Consider the following 21789-nt stretch of genomic DNA (forward strand, 5'->3'; position numbering starts at 1 on the left):
TTCAGTCCCCAGGCCCTGAAAATATGGAAACACCTATCCACTTACATAACCTTTGAATGGGTCACAAAAAAGCCCTGGTTATATGTTCCCAGGCCTGTCCACAGTTAAGTTGGACCCTAGAACCTACACTGGCAGAACAGGGGGTGGGGTGGGGGGAATTTGCCCATAGAGGAATCAACAGCTATGCTTCTCATAGCATGGAGATAAACATTCTCACTAATACCTGCTAAAGACATAGCCACAACACAGCTACAAGTTGGCAACGCCAGCTGTGACCTATCTTTTTAATCTGATACGTGTTTGCTTCCTCCAGTACCAAGGTGGATAACTCTGAAAACTACTGGCAGATGGGCTTCCCTAAGGCACATGTACAAAGAAATGAGTGACCCCTTTGTTTTTTTCAGAGAAAGCTATGTGAAATCTGTGGGCTCTCAAACCTCAGGAACCAGATTGTTGCTAGAGTGATCAGATGCAACGGAGGAAAGGGCCTGTGTACCTTTAGCGGTGGTAGAGGAGAGGGATTTCCAGCAGGTGTAACTTTCCCTCACCCCTATCTGACAAGCTGCATCTGCTAAAATTCCCTCTTCTCCACACCTATTAAAAGCACAGGAGTCCCGTCTTTCTCTTCATCTGGTCACACTAATTGCTGCTGCCCTTAGGCCTCTTCCGGGGAAAGAAAGTGAGCACTGGGGTTGCTAGGCAACCACTCCTGGTCTGCTTACCGAGAAGAGAGAAGCAGGAAATTTGTTAAACTATTCCAACTGCCTGCCTCCCTCCTTCATGACAGAGGACTGTGTAAAACGTATAATTGCATACCAGTGTGCCTTAGGCTGGGGTGGGAAACCCTGTGGTCCTCCAGAGGTTGAAGCCCAAATCCCATCAGCTTCAGCCAGCTTGGCATATAGTCGGGGCAGATGAGAGCTGTAACCCAACACCTGCAGCTCCCAGTGTCTCTTCCATCCCCTGCCTTAGGCCCAACTGTGGACATTTTAATAATAATCAATCTTTATTACGGTCCAGAGACCCAACAAATCATTACAAAATTTTAATAATATATTTAGTCTTTTCTGAACGTTTATTGCAATACTTATGGTATGATACTTGTAAGTCGCTTAAGGATACCCCCCCCCCAAATGTAAAGATAGACCATGACCTAAAGTTGACATTATTTTAGCTGATAAGTATGGGCAAAATTCAACTAAGGAGATCTATAAGCAGAAGCCCTGTGCAAGGACTTCTCATTGGACAATGGGGCTTTTCCCCATCCTCCCTCTGTGGTGGGGGTTCGTGAGATGCTCCACCACTTGGGCAAATAAGAGAGTGGGGATCATTCTGTTTAGCAAGCTGAAATGCTCATGCAGCCTGAACATTCAGAACAGTACAATGGTGAAGTCCACTCTTCATTTTCAACTGCTTTTTTTTTAAAAAAAACCCTATTAATTCTTATTTTTAATGACAATTTTAATGTATACTTTATATTCTCCACAAACCTCTTGGGAGATTTTATTCACAGTTAGGCAGCACATGCATTTTCTGTCTCATTCTGTTTTGTTTGCTTGGAGCAAGGGACTGGGTTACTGTTCACACTTGTGAACGAACCTGAAACTTGTCCTTTGGTTGGGCTATTTTTCATCAGAAAGGCTTGCCTGATTTTTAGGGCAATGTTCCAAGCAGCACAGTGGCTGTGTCTAGCCACATTTAATTTCCCACAGCACCCCAGGGTCTGAGAATTGCTTAAGTGTCTGCTGTACAAGGGAGGAGGATGGGAAGCAAACCAGAGTAAGTTGAATCTGCTTCAAGTGATGTCCCTGGCCTGGCCTGTCATTAACCGCTCACCCACCCCACCAGTGGTTCACTGCATTGTGCTATTCCAATTCTCTTCTAGTACCAGTGTTGGATTAGTAGCGCCCCAATCATCAGTTTAAGTTATGCACGCAGCAGCAGCAGAGCTCTGCAAGGATATTCTGAGCTCACCTGCCAAAAAGATGGCTGTGAAGGGTTGGGGTTCAGAAATTCAAAAAGTGGCCTGCATTGAAAACATTTTGGGGCATCATAATCCCCATCGATTACTGGTTGGTTTGCAACATAAAAATATAAAATGCATAGCATAATAGCAGAACACCCCATAGACATATTATATATTATAGGGTATGGTTTTCCTAATATAACACCATCTAGCTATATCACATGGCCACATTCAAGTTTATTTTTTCTTACTGCCCAATCCTAGGTGTGTTTATACAGAAGTATGCTCCAAATAACTCAGAGGGACTTGCTAGGAAAACATGCCTAGGATTGGGTTCTTACTTGTCTTAAAGTGAAGACAAAATTCTTTACTTTAAGAGTTTAATTCCATTTCCCACTCTGGCCCACCATTTGCTGCTGAATATGTTTTGAATTGTAGTTCTTCTATAATGACTACAGCCAGATCCAGTGTGAGAGTAAATATTGTATTAAAAAGCCTTGCTTTTCTCTCTGTTCTTTTCTTTTTTTAAAAAAAGGAAACTGTTAAGATCAGCTTACTGCTGCAAAAGCTAGAGTCAGGAGAAGTTAAATACGGTGCACAGGAGGTAGGGAAGAGCCCTCAGCAACGTGTGACAACTTTTGTGTGTGAGAAAGGGGAGGTGAATGTGAGAACAGGAGTGTTACAAGTCTCAAGGGTGTCCCTATTTTCATCCATGAAATGCTGGAAGATATGATAACACAGAAATGAAATGATGTTTTCTTCCCATTTCTTCTTTCAATGAGAACCCCTGCAATGCTTCAGAGATAATCTCATACATCTTAAAGTACAGGAACATAAGACTAAACCTGCTCAATCAGGCCAAAGGTCTGTGTAGTCCAAGCTTTCTCTTTGTAGCCAGCCAGATGCCTTTGAGATATCGAAAAAGCAGGACATGAGAGTTACAGCGACTAGCAATCATCGTAACTATTAGCTAGTGAAGGCTTTTCCTCTATGCGTTTATTTAATCGCTTTTTACAACTGCCTTAAGTTAGTGGCTGTGTCATGTTTCGTGATAGGGAATAAGAGTCAACCTACACAGGCAGCAACAGAATCACTTGGTACAACTTTTTTACTTGGGCTGTACCACTTTCTACTCATGACAGGAGACCTCAGGTGTAGGCACTGTTCTACAAAAAGGAAACTTTCTGTGAATGGTTATGCAAGGCTGATAAAATAAACACTCTGGTAGCAAATCTCAGTGTAGTTTATGGCCAGAATGGTTTCCCTAACACTCTTGAAAGAAGAGTGGGCAGGAGGGAAATCTTTCAGTGTCTCTGAATATTAGCTCTTTGGAAACTTCTGAATCCTCCTTTCCACAGAGCAAAAGATTTCATTTTTGCGCAGAGGTACCCAAACTTGAGATCCCACTGTAGCGTATTTTTAAAACCATGTTGGCCTCAAGTTATGTGGTCGACTTGCCACCATACTGACGAAACAGCCCACCTTGCAGAATGGTTATTGCTTCCCTTTCCAGTATCTCATAATTCTAGTAGCAGGATCAGAGCAGTTTAAGAAAACACAGTTAAAAAAATTAAAATTAAAAAGCTTTTTTTAAAAAAGAAAGTTTCATTTGAAACCGTCTGGTTTGAAAAAAATGCTAACATGACACAAGCAAGCTTTATGTAACTAGGAGTTAATAATGCAATTCTAACCATATCTACTCAGAAGTAAATTCAGCAGACCTTACTCCCAGGTAAGTGGGGTTAGGACTGCAGCCAACAGATCTGTTTCTTATGGGTATGCTTTATTTAAAATGAGGGTGAATGTAATTTAGAGTGTAACAACCCAGCATTTAGCACATGATATCAGTAGCATTTTTCTCCGAATATAGCTTTTTTTACTTGGGACAGAGGTGCTGGAAAGCCTTTTCTGTTGCTGCCCCCTCCTTTTTACTTCATTCTCTACAAATCTTTTTCCATATCTGGTTAATTAATGTATGTGTGCAGTATACAGTCAATTTGTACATCTCATTAGTGTGAATTATTATGCTGAAGACAACTAGGCTTGCCAATATTGTAACCGATGACCGTAGCTGTGACTTTAACAGCAGCTTGTCGTTCAGACATTAGCAAGTGATTATATTTTTCTCCATGCTGTGAAAAGTGTCACCTGCAGATTGTTATTTTTTGCACACCAAGCAACCACTAAAGCCAGAAGAGGCGGCCTGTCTAGGCTTGTTTTAGCCAGTTGTCAACGTCATAGGCAGTATTATTTATTACTGAGCAAACGAAATGGTTAGGATAATTGAAAATCTTCTAATGCAAACAGAAATTATCTTGATTAGAACTACTAAATCAGTAGTATACCCTAGTTTCAACATTTACCTGCAATTGAAGATGGTGTCAAATCAAAGAAAATTATATTGGGTATGTAACAGCTCCCATATGATCACATTTGAAGAAAACAAAACACACAGTTCTTAACAAAAACAGGCACCTCCCGATTTGCGTGGGAGTTGAGTTCCAAGTCACTGCGTGCTTGCGTGAAATCATGTGCAATCTAAACACCTCATTCTGCCCCTGCTCTGCTCTGCCAAACCCCGTTCCACCCTTCTAGTGATGTATTTTATAATGTTTCTGGGTCACTTCCAATTTTAGTGCTGTGTGTGCGTGCCTAAAATGGGGGTTGCCTGTAAACAACTCCCTTCACCCTATGTTGCACCCGAAAGGGTGGAATTCAACATAGTTGTAAGTAGGGTATGTATGAACAGAAGGAGGTCTTCTCATGCAACTGGGCTTTCCTTATCTCCCTCAAACCCACCTAAACCTCTTCTGTGAGTTCCCCAAACTTCCAGGGAAGATTTAGGAGGTACAGAGGGAGGAGAACAGGGAAAGTCCCTTTGTATGAGCGGACTTCGTTCCACTTATGCAACAACTTAGTTGAATCCTGGCCTAAGCCATTTATGCTTACTTAGGAGTTAGATGCCCTTCAGTGTAATTCCGTGTATATTTACTTAGATGTAACTCTACCTGAATTCAATAGGACTTACTCCTAGGTAAGTGTACATAGGATTGAGCCCTTAACGCATGGCTTCAGTGACATCCATGCCACACAATGACTCTTGGCCACAATTGATCACTTGTGTGGGGTGGTGACCCCCCCCCCCAAGAGTCCTAGGAACTGTAGTCTCGGAAAGGTGCTAGCAGTTGTAGTTCTGTGAAGGACAGTTCCCAGGATTCTCTTGGGGGAAGTGCTTTAAATGTATGTTATGTATGCAGCTTTAATTGAGGGAAACTTTACATGAACCTCTAGTGGTGCGGGATAAACCACAGTGGCGGCGGCAGCAACCACGTTGCTAGCTCCTATTATACATATTGGATCCGACTCCATAAATGGGCCTATCTCCCTCTCAACTTAGAGGCAATTACTTCTAAATAAATATGCATAAGAGTGGACTGTTTGTTTGTTTATAAATCCTTCAGCCTCTAGTGTTGGACGTGGTTCTTGGAGAGCACTTTGCTGGGTGGGCGGCAGGGCTCTTCAGAATTGGTGCCAGCCTTACATACAATATTAATTTATCTTTTTCATTGTTTATGAAATGTATTTATATCCTATCCTTCACCCCAGTGTGGAGTCTATTAATATAGTAGTACAATGATAAATGTCAACATGGCCTGCAAAGTATATTAGGTTTGATATCTCAATGAGGACTAATTGGAAAACAGTTGTGTGTCCCCGCCCTCGTGTGTTTGTGTGTGGTGTTGTTGTGGTGGTGGTGTATGTGTTGGGATGGGTCCTTTATAGCACCCTGGCCAAACACAGCACCTTCTGTTACCACGATACCCCCAGACACACACACCCATAATTCCCTGTGGCATAGGGACTTTGCTATTGGTTGGTTTACCACATTGCCAGCTTTCTAAAGACAACTGCCTTTCACTGTACAAAACAACACTTAGTGATTGCTGATCCACAGCCACTCATGCAGTAAAGGGACAATTGTTCTTTTTCAAGTGGAAAACATGAAGTAGTAGTAAGCTGGTTTTGAGAATTGACTCCGATATACTTCCTAACATGGTTTTAGAATGTTTGGCAGATTTTAGAGTCCAAACTTCATGCTTCGCTTTGCATGGTCATAAACGTCTATCCATTTTTAGAAGCAAGTCTAGGCAAGGACACATTTTGGTGCAATTGTCTACTCTTAAGTCTTACTCAAACTAATGCCATAAGCAGTATTTTCTGAAAAGGACAATCATCAGTTAGTTTTTCCAAAACAACAGCATCATCACCATATTTCTTGTACAAATACTATATATTATGACCAGAGTAGATATGTCAATTAACACGTCAATTTCACTTTCTCATTTTCTCAACCTTAAATTTGGTTCATCCCCTTTCCTTATTTGCAAAATAAGAGGGGGAAAAGTCTGCACAGGAATTTATCTGCATTTTTGCATCCCTTCTCCTACTAAACACATTTTAACAGAATTTTGCCTAATTTATACATTTTTGCAAGCAGTTTCTCCTGAACTGCAGAAAGCAGATCTGACGTGTATGTCATTTTGCCTAATATATGTATTTTTGTATCACAATTTTTGGATGGAGAACGGAATGCCACTTGAAGAAAGAGTCACTTAATACTTGGGAAAGTGTAAACTACATTGCTCACATTAAAATGTGAACCAAATTTCTCCCCTTCTCCTATGTAGTGTAGGAGAAATTTAATCAAGGAAAATAGTGTGGCATAAATGACTGAATCCTCCCTTCCTGAGTCCAGCAGCCAGGAACGGACTTGTCTGCCTATAACTATTGCTATTACGACATTGACTGTTATTGCTGTTACTTTAAGAGGGAGATCCTGTTCATAGGTCTTGGACCTTCAACTGTGTTTAAAATTTTATCCTAAGTCTGCACCATGTGTCTTGCAGCCAATAGGTTGTAAGATATGTGTGTCGTGTCCATGTCTTTTACTCTTTCCATGAGCATTTGGGGAGGTGATTCCTCTGTCTCATCTCCAGTTCCATTTTGCGGCTTCAGATGGTTTGCACAGATGTGAATGAGGGGAAGGGGAGGCCCAGAAGGAAGTAGATTTTTCTTTCTCTTTCTTTCATATGCATTTGATTTTCAAGCTTGGTTAGAAAAATTGTAGTGGCGTCCTACAGCTTTTGGGTTGCTCTATTGGTCCTGGATTGTGGTTAGCAGTGCTGCCTGCATTCTTGCTATTCAATCTGTATATTGTTATGAGTGTGTGTGCTAGACACCCTAAATTCCTGGGTCTAATCGGTGTTAGAATATATCGTATTTTTTGCTCTATAAGACTCCCTTTTTCCCTCCTAAAAAGTAAGGGGAAATGTGTGTGCGTCTTATGGAGCGAATGCAGGCTGCGCAGCTATCCCAGAAGCCAGAACAGCAAGAGGGATTGCTGCTTTCGCTGTGCAGCGATCCCTCTTGCTGTTCTGGCTTCTGGGATTCAGAATATTTTTTTCCCTTGTTTTCCTCCTCCAAAAACTAGGTGCGTCTTATGGTCTGGTGCGTCTGATAGAGCGAAAAATACGGTAATTACAATTTGGTGTTAAAACTGGTGGCTAGGCCCATGTGTGCATTTGAGCTGTGTACTAGAATAAGAGTTGGTTGGCAGTGGAACAGACTCCCATGAGAGGTGGTGGGCTCTCCTTCCTTGGAGGTTTTAAAGCAGAGGTTGGATTACCATCTGCCATGTATGATCAAATTGAGATTCCTGCATTACAGGGGGTTGGACTAGATGGCCCTTGGGGCCCCTTTGAACTCCACAATTCTGAGATTCTCAGTTGAAGGAGAGCGTGTGCCTACTCATTTGCAAATGAGATTTGCCCTTGATCATTTGTCATCCTAATCACTCATTACCCCCAAGCTATCACCTCACAGAGGAACCTAGTCCTGGCTTAATGAGTTTTTGACACTATCTACTAGAATACATAGTATTGTCAGAAAGTTCTTCCTGATGTTTAGTCAGAATCTCATTTCTTAAAACTTGAATCCATTGGATTGAGTTCTGTCCTCTAAAGCAGGAGAAATTAAGCTTTCTCCATCTTCCGTGTGACACCCCTTAGATATCTGAAGATGGCTATTTTATCTCCTTTTACTCTCCTCTTTTCCAAGTTCAACATACTGGAACTCCCTCAACCGTTCCTCATAAGGCTTGGTTTCCAGACCCTTGATCATCTTGGTTGTCTTCCTCTGCGCACGTTCCAGCTTGTCAACATTCTTCTTAAATTGTAGCACCCAGAACTGGACACAGAATAAAATATTACTTCCCTTGATTGGGACACTACACTTCTATTGATGCAGCCTAGAATAGCATTAGCTTTTTTCTTTCTTTCTTCTGCATCACATTGCTGACTCATGTGAAGCTTGTGGTTTACTAAGACCTCCTAGATCCTTTTCACATTTACTACGGGCAAGCCAGGTGCCTCATCCCCGTCTTATATTTGCACAGCTGGTTCTTCCTGCCTAACTGTAGAACCTTACATTTGTCCCTACTGAAATTCATTTTGTTTGTTTTGGCCCAGTTCTCCAGTCAGTTCGGTGAGCGGGTTCTTAAAATTGGAGATCGGAGTTATGCAACAGATATTGTAAGTAGCGGGCTGGAGAGAGTGTCAGAGAGCAACATTTGAGAACAATGGTTGAGGCGTCCTTAAAACCAAGGCTGCTGTGGCTATGGGAGAAGTCAGAACCTCTTGGGGTGTGTATGCTGTTAACCCCTCCTTCATAGGCTTGGGTTGTATAGATGTATAAATAAGCCTAAAGACACCACAGTTTCCTAATTTTCAAGAGGAAACACTGACGCTGAGTAAGCACATTAACCTCTGGAATATCACATTGCTTGGAGATTAGGGTAGCATGTAACAATATATATGTACTTAAACATACTACTACGAGTATTCTACAATCTCCAATATCCTGTGGTCACAAGGAAACTGGACATGTATTGTAATGCCCTATTGTCTGGGGAAGTGTGGAACATTATTCTTGGTGGTCTGCAGTTTGTTCCACAGGAGAGGGCCCTACTGTGTTTCTGAAAGAGGTAATTGGAGGAAAAATGACACGACTGCAAACATCAGATTTAACGTCTGCTGACTTTGATTGCATTTGCTACTTCAGTACATTGTTTGTTTCTAAACTCTGACTTCTCTGTCAGCGATAGCTTCGGAGGTGGTAATCACCCCCACAAAACTATCTGTGCATCATGTCAATCCTATTTTCTGCGTAATTGTGCACTTTCTAACAAACTACTTAGCATAATTAGTGTCATGGTGTACTGCGGAATACAGATTAGATGCAGTAGTTTGCTAACAAACAACTGGTTCAAATCAGGGCTTTGAAATTCCAGGAGGGGGGTGGTTCAGGGGTGATGGCTTTCCTCTACCACGACGAGTGTGGCCACATAGATGTGACAGGCAGTGACAACATTGAGATGGAAGGCAGGGAACCAGAGAAACACCCTGGCCAAACAGGCAGTGTGCACACAGCAAGGTGCGGTGGTGGGTTCCACTTTGTCACATTTTGTAATAGAGAAGGGTTCATAAGTGGTGGCGTATAGCCCAATCTACACTTTACAGAGAATAAGCTAATAGGGTGGTATATGATTGAGAGAGAATTATGGACTGCGGTACTTCACTTGTTAAATAGTAGTGTCACTTAAAAAAAAACCACAATTTTTTTTACATGAAATATACTCACTGTATGTAGTAAGCCAGTGCATCGGAAGAACAGTTTCAGCACAGTTCTTTCTCTGATGTCCTAGTTTATGACACGCTCCGGTGTAGTTACATGGGACATGTGAAAAATATGGCTACTGTCTGAAGTGATGCAGTGCAGTTTCAACCTCATCTACATAATGCATAGAACACCCCTGAATTGCTGGTTGAGTGCAGAAAATGTGTAAAAGGGAAGGCATGAAGGAATGGACTTTAATCTTCAGTGTTCAGTCTCAAAAGTATTTTTGACAGGTTCGTCTATACCATGATTATTTAACGATGGTCAAAGTAAGGTGCTCTGTAGGCATAACTGATCATAAAAGCTTTACAGTATTCTGAAATTGGTTTTGGGACTCATTAATTGCTAACCATCTCACTATCAGCTATCCCCCCGCCCCCAAGCCAGTGCTGAAAAGATCAGCGTTGGAATCAAATGTGCTGGAAATGATCAAAGAACCTCTTATTCAATTGATAGACAACAGCAGGTACAAATGACCTTAATGGGGAAAGCTCTGATTTAATTTTTTGTGTAGATGATCAGAAAGGATGTGTTTACTTAACAACCACTCTTTGCATTGCACTTAAACATTAATGATGTGCTGCTTTAATACAAGATCCTTTGAGATCAAAGTGAATACAGAATTATACATATATGTTACGCACCAATATATACATATTTTATTCTTCCTTGGGCATGCTTTTGATCATCTTAGTCTTATGGATGATACATGAACATCTGTTGCAATGGATTTTCTTTGTATGCTGGATGTTTTGTGTTCATTTTCCCCCTCTCTCCACTAAACTGAGCAAAAGCTCCAGGCATACAGAAGCCAATATACGCAGTTCAGTGTTTTCTAGCAAGCGATATTAAATGCACTACCTGAGAATAATCTATTCCCAGCTGAGAGAGGAAAAACCTCCTGGAATGAACACAAATATTGCATTAGCATAGACAAAAGAAGAAATCACACAGAATCCATTAAAGCAGCCTGGTGTTATTAATCTTGTTTGGCATGTGTGTGTGAACACACACAATTTGCAGTCCAGTGAATCTCAGTAGATCAGAATGGGGAAAACACTGGGTTGTATTCACTGTTAGTCCTACTCAGAGCACACCCACTGAAATTAATAGGCATGTCTAATGTAGGTGCATCAATTTCAATGTGTCTCCTCTAAGTATAACTTGGATGCAACCCTCTATTATTTATGAATGGTATTTTATGCATCAAAAAGTGCTCATATTTGAATGAACACTTGTTGAAGTGAAACCTATTCCACATTTCCTCTTAAGGGTATCTAAAAGGGATTATTTGTGAACTAAGGCTATGCAACAAATTTGAAGAAGCCATATTTGTCAATAGTCACCTGACCACCTGTACAAAGCAGGAAGTACCTTCAGGAGAGCAGGCAAGGTTGATTGCCCACCCCACCCCCCTTTGTAGGGACTAACAGATAACATGAGCTACTGACTATTTTGGTAGGCCTGTGACTTGGGGGGACTCTGAAAGGTTAGCACAACTGAAACAATTCCCTTTTTAGCAAAGGCAATTGATACTAACTACACCACTGCTAAAAGTGTCAAAATTCAAAGGGGTCAGCAATGCATCCTTTCAGTTCATCTTGGATTAATCCAAGTCTATATGAGTTTCCCAATTAAGAGTCCAAGGCCAACATCTGCTGATGCTCAGAGATGGCGAATGCAGTGAAGAAAGCTATATGGGAGTGTAAAGTGAATGTCACAACCACACGAGTGCATGCAAGACAATACCAAACAGTCTGTAGCACAAGAACTATTTTTACCATTTATCCATTTCTGTTAGCTATGATAATGGATTTTTGTTTGGCTACGAACCATAAGATTTCTCCCCTGGCTTCCCTTAGGCTCCTCCCCACTTTTCTTTGCATCAAATAACACAACCAGATTCATTGTCAGGGCTTCACACCACTGTGCATTTGCAGTCAGAACTATGCTGAGGAGGATACTAGGGCAGAAAAAATACATAGCACTTTCCTCCTGCATAATGCTAACACTAATTTCATTGCAAGGGAAATGGCTACTTTAACATTTAAGCCAGGACAAAAATGGACAAAGAGCACCACATGCATTCATGACAAGGCTAGTTTTGAATGCATTTAGCATGCTATGTGGTGCTTAACAAATCAGCCCTAAGCCTATTTATGAGCTGGAGAAAACTGAGTTGGCTTATAAATGCACAGTCAGGCCTCTCAATTTAGAAGAAGAAATGCGGCTGATAAATTATCAGGTCACTGTTTTTCAGCCAGATGTCAGGTATTGCAAATCTTCTGTCGGTAGTTAAGAAATGCATAAGGGTACTGCATAGCACAAAATCTGGACACAATCCAGCCAAAGTGGATTTAAATCCCATTCGTTTTAAGCACGTGCTTAACTCTCCTGTTGAAGTCAGTGGCATTTAAAATTGAGAGAAGCTAGATCTGACTAACTTGTTTAAAGCTTGTGCTGAAAAGAAATACGATACTTCCTAGCATGGCTGCAAAGATCTACCAAGGCCTGTTTCTCTCTTTCCTACTTTTGTGTAAAGTGGATCACATGCATCACAGCATCATGGAGAATAGAAGGCCTGTGCACACTTTCCACATTCCCAAACAAACTCCCTTCTCTTAGCTAGTTTCTAATTTGCATCACATACAGAGTCAGAAGGGAGGATTTAGGAAGTGAGCACAGACTCCTCTTTCCCCATAATGCTCTTGAGCACTGCCTCTACTTAAGCCAAGATAGAGAGAGTGAAAATGGGGCTCTATTTAGCCCTATGGGAATTACTTTTTAACCCTATGGAGTTCATGGGGATTACGCTGCCTATAAGCGCTGCACTTGCATTAAAAAGGATTGTTCCCAAAGTGCATATGCTGCGTTTCCCACGTCACTACTTTACTGTATAAGACATTCAGTGACTGAGTACACTTTATCAGCACTTGGGATTCTTTAGTATAAAGTTCCAAATTTATTTACTGTGAGATCATGCCAGATTTCTTAAGTAAAACCTGAGTATCTGACTTAGGGAAAAAGTGAGATAACTTATACATGTAGAAAAGGTGTTGAACAGAAATACTCATTTCAGGGACAAGGTGCCTTCAGTTTTCATCTTTTATTTATTGTCTAGAGAAGGGCATTCTATAAATCTTCTCTAGCAGGAGTTATTGGCCTCATCTGCATGTAATGCTAAGCAAAACCATGCCGTAGCTGGATGAGCAAGTGTATGGTCACCCAGGAGGAAAATCATGTCCATTATGCTTATCCTCTAGTCCTGGAAAATGATAGTATTGACTTATCAGATATCTATGCCACCCTTCAAAGAAAAATAAACAGGGTGGTTTGCAGATTTGAACCTAATTTGGAACAATTACAAAAAAATATTCAATGTAATCTGGACTGGCTATAGTGAAGGATCTCTAAATACAGTCCTGGCAGTTTGAAGAGTAGTTGGTTTCCTCTGCTGTGCTTGTTTGAAAGCAAATAATAAAGGATTCTGCTTTCATTCACTGTCAAACTTGAAAAATATTAGATGTGTATCATTTGAAATCCCTTAATTTGCAAAAAAATGTCTGTTTAGCGATCACAATCTGCACTGACTGTTGCGTTATGAGGTGTGTTCCTCTGAACATAAATATCTATGATGTGCAAATGCAGCAGGAATATTAGTAATATTTCTCCAGTTACCACAACTGCAGGTTTCAGGGAGAACAGAAATAGATGTTGGAAAAATAGATTTTCAGAGGCTGAACAACAAGCAAAGCTGGCCTAAGTCTGTTCTGTATTACTTACTACCAATGCTGGAAATACTGGGCATACCTGAAAAGAAAAGAGAGAATTTTGGTTAGGGATGCAGATATATTGATGTATATTTTATATTACCGCATCAGTAGACTTCATTGTTATAGCAGCACCACCAAGGGCAAGTTCGAGCCAAAGGCAAGCATTTCACAGTCCCACTGCATTCTATGGGTGAATGAAGCACATGTTGCTGAACTTTAAAAAGTGTTTAACTGTGCCTCCATCACTTGTTAAGTTCATCCAAATCTTCCATGTGTAAGGGCAAAGTGGAGCAGTTAACAAAGAAATAATTGTTTCTGAAGATTCTGGGTTTCTGTGCAGCTATTACATTACATTAAATTAAATATAAGCCATTTGTAAGCAAGCAAACATATTTGTCTTGCTTTCAGGCAAAAATTGTATTTCATGTTTATGTAGGTAATACAACAAATATTGCCATTGTTGCAGTATGGATTTCTTTGGCCACCTGTTGATAATTGTTTACTGTATTATAGTTACCTTTTGTCTTTGCTTTGAACCTACTAGAGTTAAACCACATTGTGTATATACATGCGTGTGTGTGAGAGAGAGAACATATAGCTCATAATGATCTTTGTACTACTCTCAAGTTCAATTAAAGTTGGGGAGTTGCCCATTAATACCTTTGAATTCTGGATTTTGAATAGTGCCACTGAATATGGAGATGAGCATTTTTATGCTCAGAGGTAAGGCTGTTACTCCAAGAAAGGAAACAATTCTTTGTGACTGCTTGCAAAATGCTCAACTTGTAATTAATAAATATTTCACTTGCTGGCTTTAGAAAGCAACAGGATTTTTAAAAAAATCAAATAAAAATATCATTTGAAGCCAGTTAGTCATCCCACCTCTAATTTCTTTGCACTTGCAGACAATATCGTGCTAGGAAAACAGCCAGCTAATGATCTCATGCAATCGAGCATTCTTCAAAATGACCTTATTTTCAATGAGGTTCAGGTGCTATGTAGGAGGCTCCCACAGTGGTTAATACATGCCAGAACTTGTGGGCGTTTGGGAATGTTATTTATGTCCAACGTGTGAGAAATCACTGGAAATTGCAAACAGAGCATACGTTCCTCTCATTAACCTTCATTATCTGTATCACAGCTATTTGGCTTTCCTGTTTCACAATTTGGTAATGGCAACAGCAAACTCCTCGGTATTGTATTATGAAGGGTGGCTTGTCCTCAGTGGTGGCTGCTGACTACTAGGCTGGTGCAGGTGGAAAACAGGGCAGAGGCAGAGGACAGAGCAGGTAGGCAAAGCCAGGGTTAAAAATTGGCAGGGGTTCACTTGAAACAGAGGCACAGACACATTTGACCCAGACAGACAGACAGACACACACACACACACACACACACAGAGAGAGAGAGAGAGAGAGAGAGAGAGAGAGAGAGAGAGAGAGTGTTTAGGTAGTGGGGAAGGAGAAGGAGCAAGGCCAGCGGATATGAAGGGAGAGTAGGATAGATGTTAAGGGATGGAGGGGGAAGAGTGAGACTAGGGGCTGTGATGTTGAAGAAATATTGAGGTTAGAGCAGTGGTTGTCAAAGGGTGTGCTGCACTACACTGGAGAGGATGGCAAGTGTGCTGGGAAGATTCAAGGACAAAGAAACATTTAAACATTTTGGTGTAGTATAACATTCTATCATCTATCTATCTATCTATCTATCTATCTATCTATCTGTCATCTCCATCCATCCATCCATCTGCAGTCATACTTTGGATCCCTTGTGAGTGAAACATTTTGGCTCCCGATCGCCACAAACCCGGAAGTGAGTGTTCTGGTTTGCGAATGTTCTTTGGAACCCGAATGGCCTTGGTTTCCAAACGTTTTGGAAGTCGAACAGACTTCTAGAATGGATTCCATTCAATTTCCGAGGTACTACTTATATTAATTTGCAAAACATGGATAGATATATTTTCAAAATGACAGAAAAAGCATCAAGCGATACTGAGGACAAACCTAGTTGTTGGGAAGTTGTTATATCTTGTTATATCTTGGGAATGATGCATGTTCATATTTAACTGCATTGCTTTATACTTCTGGAAGTCCCATGATCATATTATGAAGCTGTTGCGTTCTATGTCACAAATCAAGCACCACTAGTTGTTGTTTCTTTTTGTTTTCCAATGTAGTTCTTAGCAAGGAAAAAAAATTGGTGTGGCGTGAGCAACTTTTCATTATGCAGGTATGGCCCAGAGGGGGGAAAAAGTTTGGAAACCACTGGGTTAGAGTGTGGGGAATGAGAGAACCAGGGTGTGAGGAGGTGGAAACAGAGACTAGGGGGTGCAAGGGGCCAGAAATAGCAATACTGAAGAGGAGAAGAAAGAACAAGGGGCCAGGAGCTGCAGAAACAGAGAGGCTAAAGCGTGGGGAAAGCTTTTCTGTGCTCCAGTTCAGCAGTAAAGAACAGGTTTTCCTGGGGAATGCAGTGGGGCAAGTGGACCCATGCCTGGAAAGCATGGGGCAAGTGGAAAAACTCTCGGACCCATGCTTTTTAGGCTTCGGAGAAGTGGAAGCGTGGAAGAGCCCAATGCGATTGGCTGAAAGTTTCTTCCAAGTGGCCATTTTTCATTGAGATTAGAAACATTTGCCTGATCATAACAGTTATTTGCATCAATTTGCATCAAGTGATTCGTTCCTTTTCAACACCCGCAACCAATATACTGCACTGTAACATGCAAACATGCTTTGCAGGAGGAGGAGAAGGAGGAGAAGATATTCTACATGCATCCATCTCTTTGTGTGATGAGAGTTGTCAGATAAAAAAGTCCCAAAGAAAACAGGTTTGCATCAGGAACACTGATGCTTTAGCTGGTAGAATATATTTATAATGAGTTGCAAAGAAAAATACACAAACAAATAGCTGAATGGTTTGACGAGGCAGCTAAATGTCTCAAAATTATATACCATGCATTAAGAACTGTTAATTATATTATTAAAATAGCCAGTTTGCATTGCCAGTTTCCAGTGCCAAAATAATAAATTACACCATACAATCAAGGCAGCAAGTAAACCCAAACAGTGTTGCAAAAGCAGAGAAACAAACAAAAGAAGCCCAAGTAAAAGTTTCTGCAATAATGTTACAATATGAAAGGCTTCCCGCAGGCAAATAACACTCTATTATTGAAACCCTGGGTTCCTGTGAGATTATCTGCAATGCAGAATAAGTTTCTTATCGCTACACCTATGGGCAATGCTGTTTTCTCACCTGTGGGAAGTATACTTAGCAGCATGGCTGGCATAAGGGACAGAGTAACTTTTGTACAAATGAAAGCCAAATTCAAGGTTGGATGGATTGTCATGATTAGGAGCAAAGCTATCCCTCTCTGAGCCTTTGCGTCTAAAATCAGTTTGGTTTGCTACATTTGTACAAGTTTGTTTGTTAGATGCCGGAAATGATACAAAATCGCAGGTGAGGCAACGTAAGATTGCAATCAATCTGGAGGGGTTTCTCCCCCAGTCACATGGCCTAATAAATGCCCATACTACATATTTTGAGACAAATATACCACACATTGTCCCCCTTTATGTCAGTAATATACCAGCTGTGAAAAATCCAAGATTTCAAGAAATCTGAGGATATCAACTCCTCTTCCACTTCCCCCCTACCAATTTGTTTGTCTAGGGTAGATCACATTGTGCTTCAAGCAAAGGGACAGGCAGAAAACAAAGGAGAACTGTACCAGATTTTAGCTGAGCTTGACAGCTCGGTCAGACACTAGGACTTATGATTTATTGTGTGGTAGTCAACGTTCATGACTGATGAAAGTCTGAAGGTACTTGCTCTTATCTTCTAGCACATGTTTGGCTGAAAACACTCCAGATTTCACCCGCAACCCCACTTTAGTGGAAATTTGATGGTGTACAAGAGATGCAGGAAAACTCCGCCTCTGATCATGTTTGCTAATCCCTTTAGTGATACCTCTGCATGCTAAGTATTTGTTTAAGATTTGTGAAGTATATATTGCATTGCAAGAGCTTGAGAGTGTCTATGTATAAGAGGGACTCAATCACTAGGGAGACACCTGGACAGCTGTATAAAGGATGTAGGATGCTCCTGTCTACAAGGAGCAACTGAGAGGCAGAGCAGAGTTGGATGCTGAGGAACTGTGTTTTTCCATGCAGCATCACTCAAGCTGAGTGATTCTGAAGCCTTTTCTAGGCTGTGAATTCTCTGTGCGAGGAGGGAGGGGGGAATCCTGTGAATTTCAAAATGTATCGTGAACATAGCTTTAAAGTATTAACTCTGTGATCCAAAGTGTCTGTTTTTCTAAAAGTTAATGCTCTTACAAAATGTTTTTCCCTTCTTTTTGAAGGTTCACTTCCCCCCTGCCTGGTAGGAATTTTATCATAATTTCATGCCCTCCCTGCCCACACTTCATGGTTTGTTACTTAGTCTATTACTTTCACATTAAACTTGATAAGGTCCTGCTTCCTGTGATATTCATTTTGGAGGTTTGATTCCTCACAGCTGCTGCTTTGAAGTGCGAGATAACATTCGGAACATGGCACATTGCTGCTGTTTTTTTCCTTTAACTTTTCATTTAGCTGCGGCACATAACCCTGTTTCTTCAAAATAACTTTTCAGTGAATGGTTATTTCCAAAGCCAGATTTTTTTTTACTTTTATACAGGGCAAAACTCCGGACTTTTTATAAAAAGCAACTAATAACTTCTACTCCAAAAAGGTTTGATGGCTTATTCTCTGCTTGCTCCTTTCCCCCACCCCTCTCCCTCTGAGGGATTTAGGTACATAAGTCAAATTAGCAAGGATCCGAGTTAATGTATAACTCGCTTGCCTGCATGGCAGAACAGTTTCATGGATTTCTTGCTTTTTTATGTTCCTTTCTTCTTTTTGTACCTCTTCCTGTCCCCAATCTGAAGTCTGTATTGTGCTGCTCTCAATACTATTAGTCAGAGGGATGAATGTGCATGAAATGATCCAGCCAAAAGCTAAGCACTTATAAGTCCCATTGATTTAAAAGAGAGAATTAAGCACCAGCTTTAATCTCTCCCATTTAAACTGTTAGGACTTCAGAGTACTTAACTTTGGCTGTATCATGCTCATCATTTTCAAATAACTGAATATTAGTACTTTTGGTTAAGCATTTATCCTGGTCCAGCAAGCAGACCATAATACTGGGTGCCATCCACACATGCAAAAAGAAGTTCCTGCGTGAAAAGCAGGAAGTAGATGAAAAGCACAGTGTACAAGCTTAACATAACTGGATCCAAGTAACGATCATTGGATGTGGGTTTTACATGGCTGTTTGGGGAACAAAATAAGGCATATACTGTATACCAACGATCCATGAATGTAAATAAAAAAAGAGGAGCTCTTGAGACCATATGCCACACTTGAATCTAACCCAGCGTCCAATGCCAGGCACAATCCAATTGCACAGTAAAGTGTAAGGATGTGCATGGCAGTGGGGCTAGTCTTTGTAAAAGGGAGAACTGAGAAAAGCAGGCAGAATGAGGTGTGCGTGCGTGTGTGTATGTGAAGGTGAAAATGAGGGTGCAAAGGGAGGCTTGCAGAAAAGAGGAAGCAGGGGCATGAATGTGTCTGCAGAATAGGAGAGGATGGTTGCTTCATAATGGGGGGAAGGTGAAAAGGGTGCCTAGTGGTTGCAATGTGAGAGAGGAGGAATATTCAGGAGGCTACCATGGTGGTTGTGTGCAAGCAGTGGGTGCTGCATAAAAGGAAGGGGTGAGGACAGTGGGGTGAGGGTGAAAATGGGTACAATGCAGGGCTGCAGAAAAGTGGCATCAGAAATGGAGTAAGGATGGTGAAATGTGAGCTTGTTCGTTGCATGGGGTAGGAAGGGGAAGCTCTAGGAGATTAATTGTGGGGTTGGCGAGCAAAGCGAGCAGAGATGCAGCACCTAGTAATACCATAGAAACAAACTCAAGCAAAACCACTGGTCTTCTGTGATGACCTATTTGTAACAAGGAGTAGCTCACAGGCAGTTGTTTATCATGGTTAGGCAGCAGCTGTAAGATATGCCCTGTTACACTTGGTTGAATAGGATTCTTGATGCCATATTATCTATGTCACAGATGAAACTGTTTCTGCATTTTTATTTGGAGGTTTGTATGCCTCTGTTAGGGACGCGGGTGGCGCTGTGGTCTAAACCACAGAGCCTAGGGCTTGCCGATCAGCGGTTCAAATCTCCGCGATGGGGTGAGCTCCCGTTGCTCAGTCCCTACTCCTGCCAACCTAGCAGTTCGAAAGCACATCAAAGTGCAAGTAGATAAATAGGTACTGCTTCAGCGGGGGAAGGTAAACGGTGTTTCTGTGTGCTGCTCTGGTTCGCCAGAAGCGGCTTAGTCATGCTGGCCACATGACCCGGAAGAAGTATGCCGGCTCCCTCGGTCAGTAAAGTGAGATGAGCGCCGCAACCCCAGAGCTGGCCACGACTGGACAGGGGTCCCTTTACCTTTATGCCTCTTTTGCATGAAAGTATGAACCTGCGCAAGCTAGTGTAGGCCAGTGAAAGTAATAGTTAGGGAGCAGTTAGCAAACTAACTTTTGCTCAGAGTAAAGGTAAAGGTAAAGGTAAAGGTAAAGGTAAAGGAACCCTGACAGTTAGGTCCAGTCGCAAATGACTCTGGGGTTGTGGCGCTCATCTTGCTTTACTGGCAGAGGGAACCAACGTTTGTCTGCAGACAGTTTTTCCGGGTCATGTGGCCAGCATGACTAAGCTGCTTCTGGCAAAACCAGAGCACTGCACAGAAATGCTGTTTACCTTTCCGCCGGAGCGGTACTTATTTATCTACTTGCACTTTTACGTGCTTTCGAACTGCTAGGTTGGCAGGAACCGGGACCGAGCAATGGGAGCTCACCCCGTCGCGGGGATTCAAACCACCAACCTTCCGATCGGCAAGCCCTAGGCTCAGTGGTTTAGACCACAGTGTCACCTGCGTCCCTTTTGCTCAGAGTAGGCCCATTTAGATCAACACCCAACTTAGGTCTATTTATTTCAATGGGTTTAGTCTGAATATGACCCCAGATGTTTGGCTCAACTCTCATCAGTCCCAGCAAGAAAGGCCAACGGTCAAGAACAATGGGAGTTGTAGAGGGCACCACATTGACTACCAATGGGGTTGGGGTGTTGGACTCCAACTGGAGACACCCAGGTCCAAATCCCTGCTCAGCCATGAAGCTCACTGGACCCTGGGCCACTATTTCAGCCAACCTACCTCACAGGATTGTTCAAAGGATAATATGAGTGGGGGAAACAACAAACATTGCCTTGATCATGTTTGAGGAAGGGTGGGATATAAATGTAATAGTTTACACCAGTTGTTCCAAATCAGCTTATTACTGAGGTCCCCTTATTTTTAAAAAGCCAAGCCACGGACACCCTACTTTTGAAAATTTTGATAACTCCATGGTTGTTACCTCTGCAAAGCAAGTTTCTGAACAAAATGTGGGGTAGCCCCGAATAAGCAAAGGATTTTAGGTATACTAAAAAAACAGACTAGGGCTGAGCAATATCTGGTTTCCAACATTGTGATATATCAGCAGCTAAACAGCATGATATTCCGATATATCACGACGTCTGAAATGGGAGATCAGGCGTGGGGATGAAGGAAGGAGCAGTCGCAGAGATCTGGCAGGTGAAGGAAGGAGAGGAAGCAAAGTCACCTTCACTGCATGGTTTGAGTGGGAAGGGATGGGGGTGCATCAGGCCACCTTCAGTGGCACCAGCGAAGATGTACATCTACTGTGGCTGCTGCTGCTTTCCTGCTGACTGAGGGAAAATGCTCCGCCTCAGTGCCAGGGGAAGGTAGTGCCTGGTCCCTTGAAGTGAGGGCGATCAGCTGCTCTGTTCTCCATCAGCGTGAGGGGAAGGCAGGGCCTCGGAATCGGCTGCCCTGCCCTCCCTCACACGAGGAGCAATACATTGCTGTGTATTGCTGGGTCAAAATCGTTATTGCGGTGTGATTTCAAAACCGATTTTGGCTAACTTATTGAAAAATCTCACAAGACCATAAAATCTGTGATATTATCGGACAAAAATGACAAGAATTTAGTTGGGGAGAGGCAAGGGATGGGGCCGTGGAACCCTAATTGGGAACCACTTGTTTACACAGTGATTCTGTTATAGGCTTATCATGTGAACAGGAAATGAACAATAGAAATTTCAAATGACCAAACTACATTAAGAATGCCCAAAGAATGAGATGTTGGCATTCCACTGAATGCGATAACAAGTATGAAATATGTGGAGAAGGAAATTTGGCACTTACATTTATTAAAATGCTACATATGA

General features: G+C 41.8%; 1 protein-coding gene across 12 annotated transcripts in view; it reads right to left on the minus strand.

Annotated features, from left to right (window-relative positions):
- NTNG1 (netrin G1) overlaps positions 1 to 21789 on the minus strand; it is a 207033-nt gene that overhangs the window by 49614 nt on the left and 135630 nt on the right. For all 12 annotated transcript variants that reach the window (XM_083620474.1, XM_083620469.1, XM_083620475.1 and 9 more), the window contains exon 5: positions 13484 to 13510. In XM_083620474.1, the coding sequence (XP_083476600.1) occupies positions 13484 to 13510 (27 nt within the window). The remainder of the gene's footprint in view (positions 1 to 13483; positions 13511 to 21789) is intronic.

This window comes from Podarcis filfolensis (assembly GCF_964270895.1).
Source record: "Podarcis filfolensis genome assembly, chromosome: 6".
Taxonomy (NCBI): Eukaryota; Metazoa; Chordata; class Lepidosauria; order Squamata; family Lacertidae; genus Podarcis; species Podarcis filfolensis.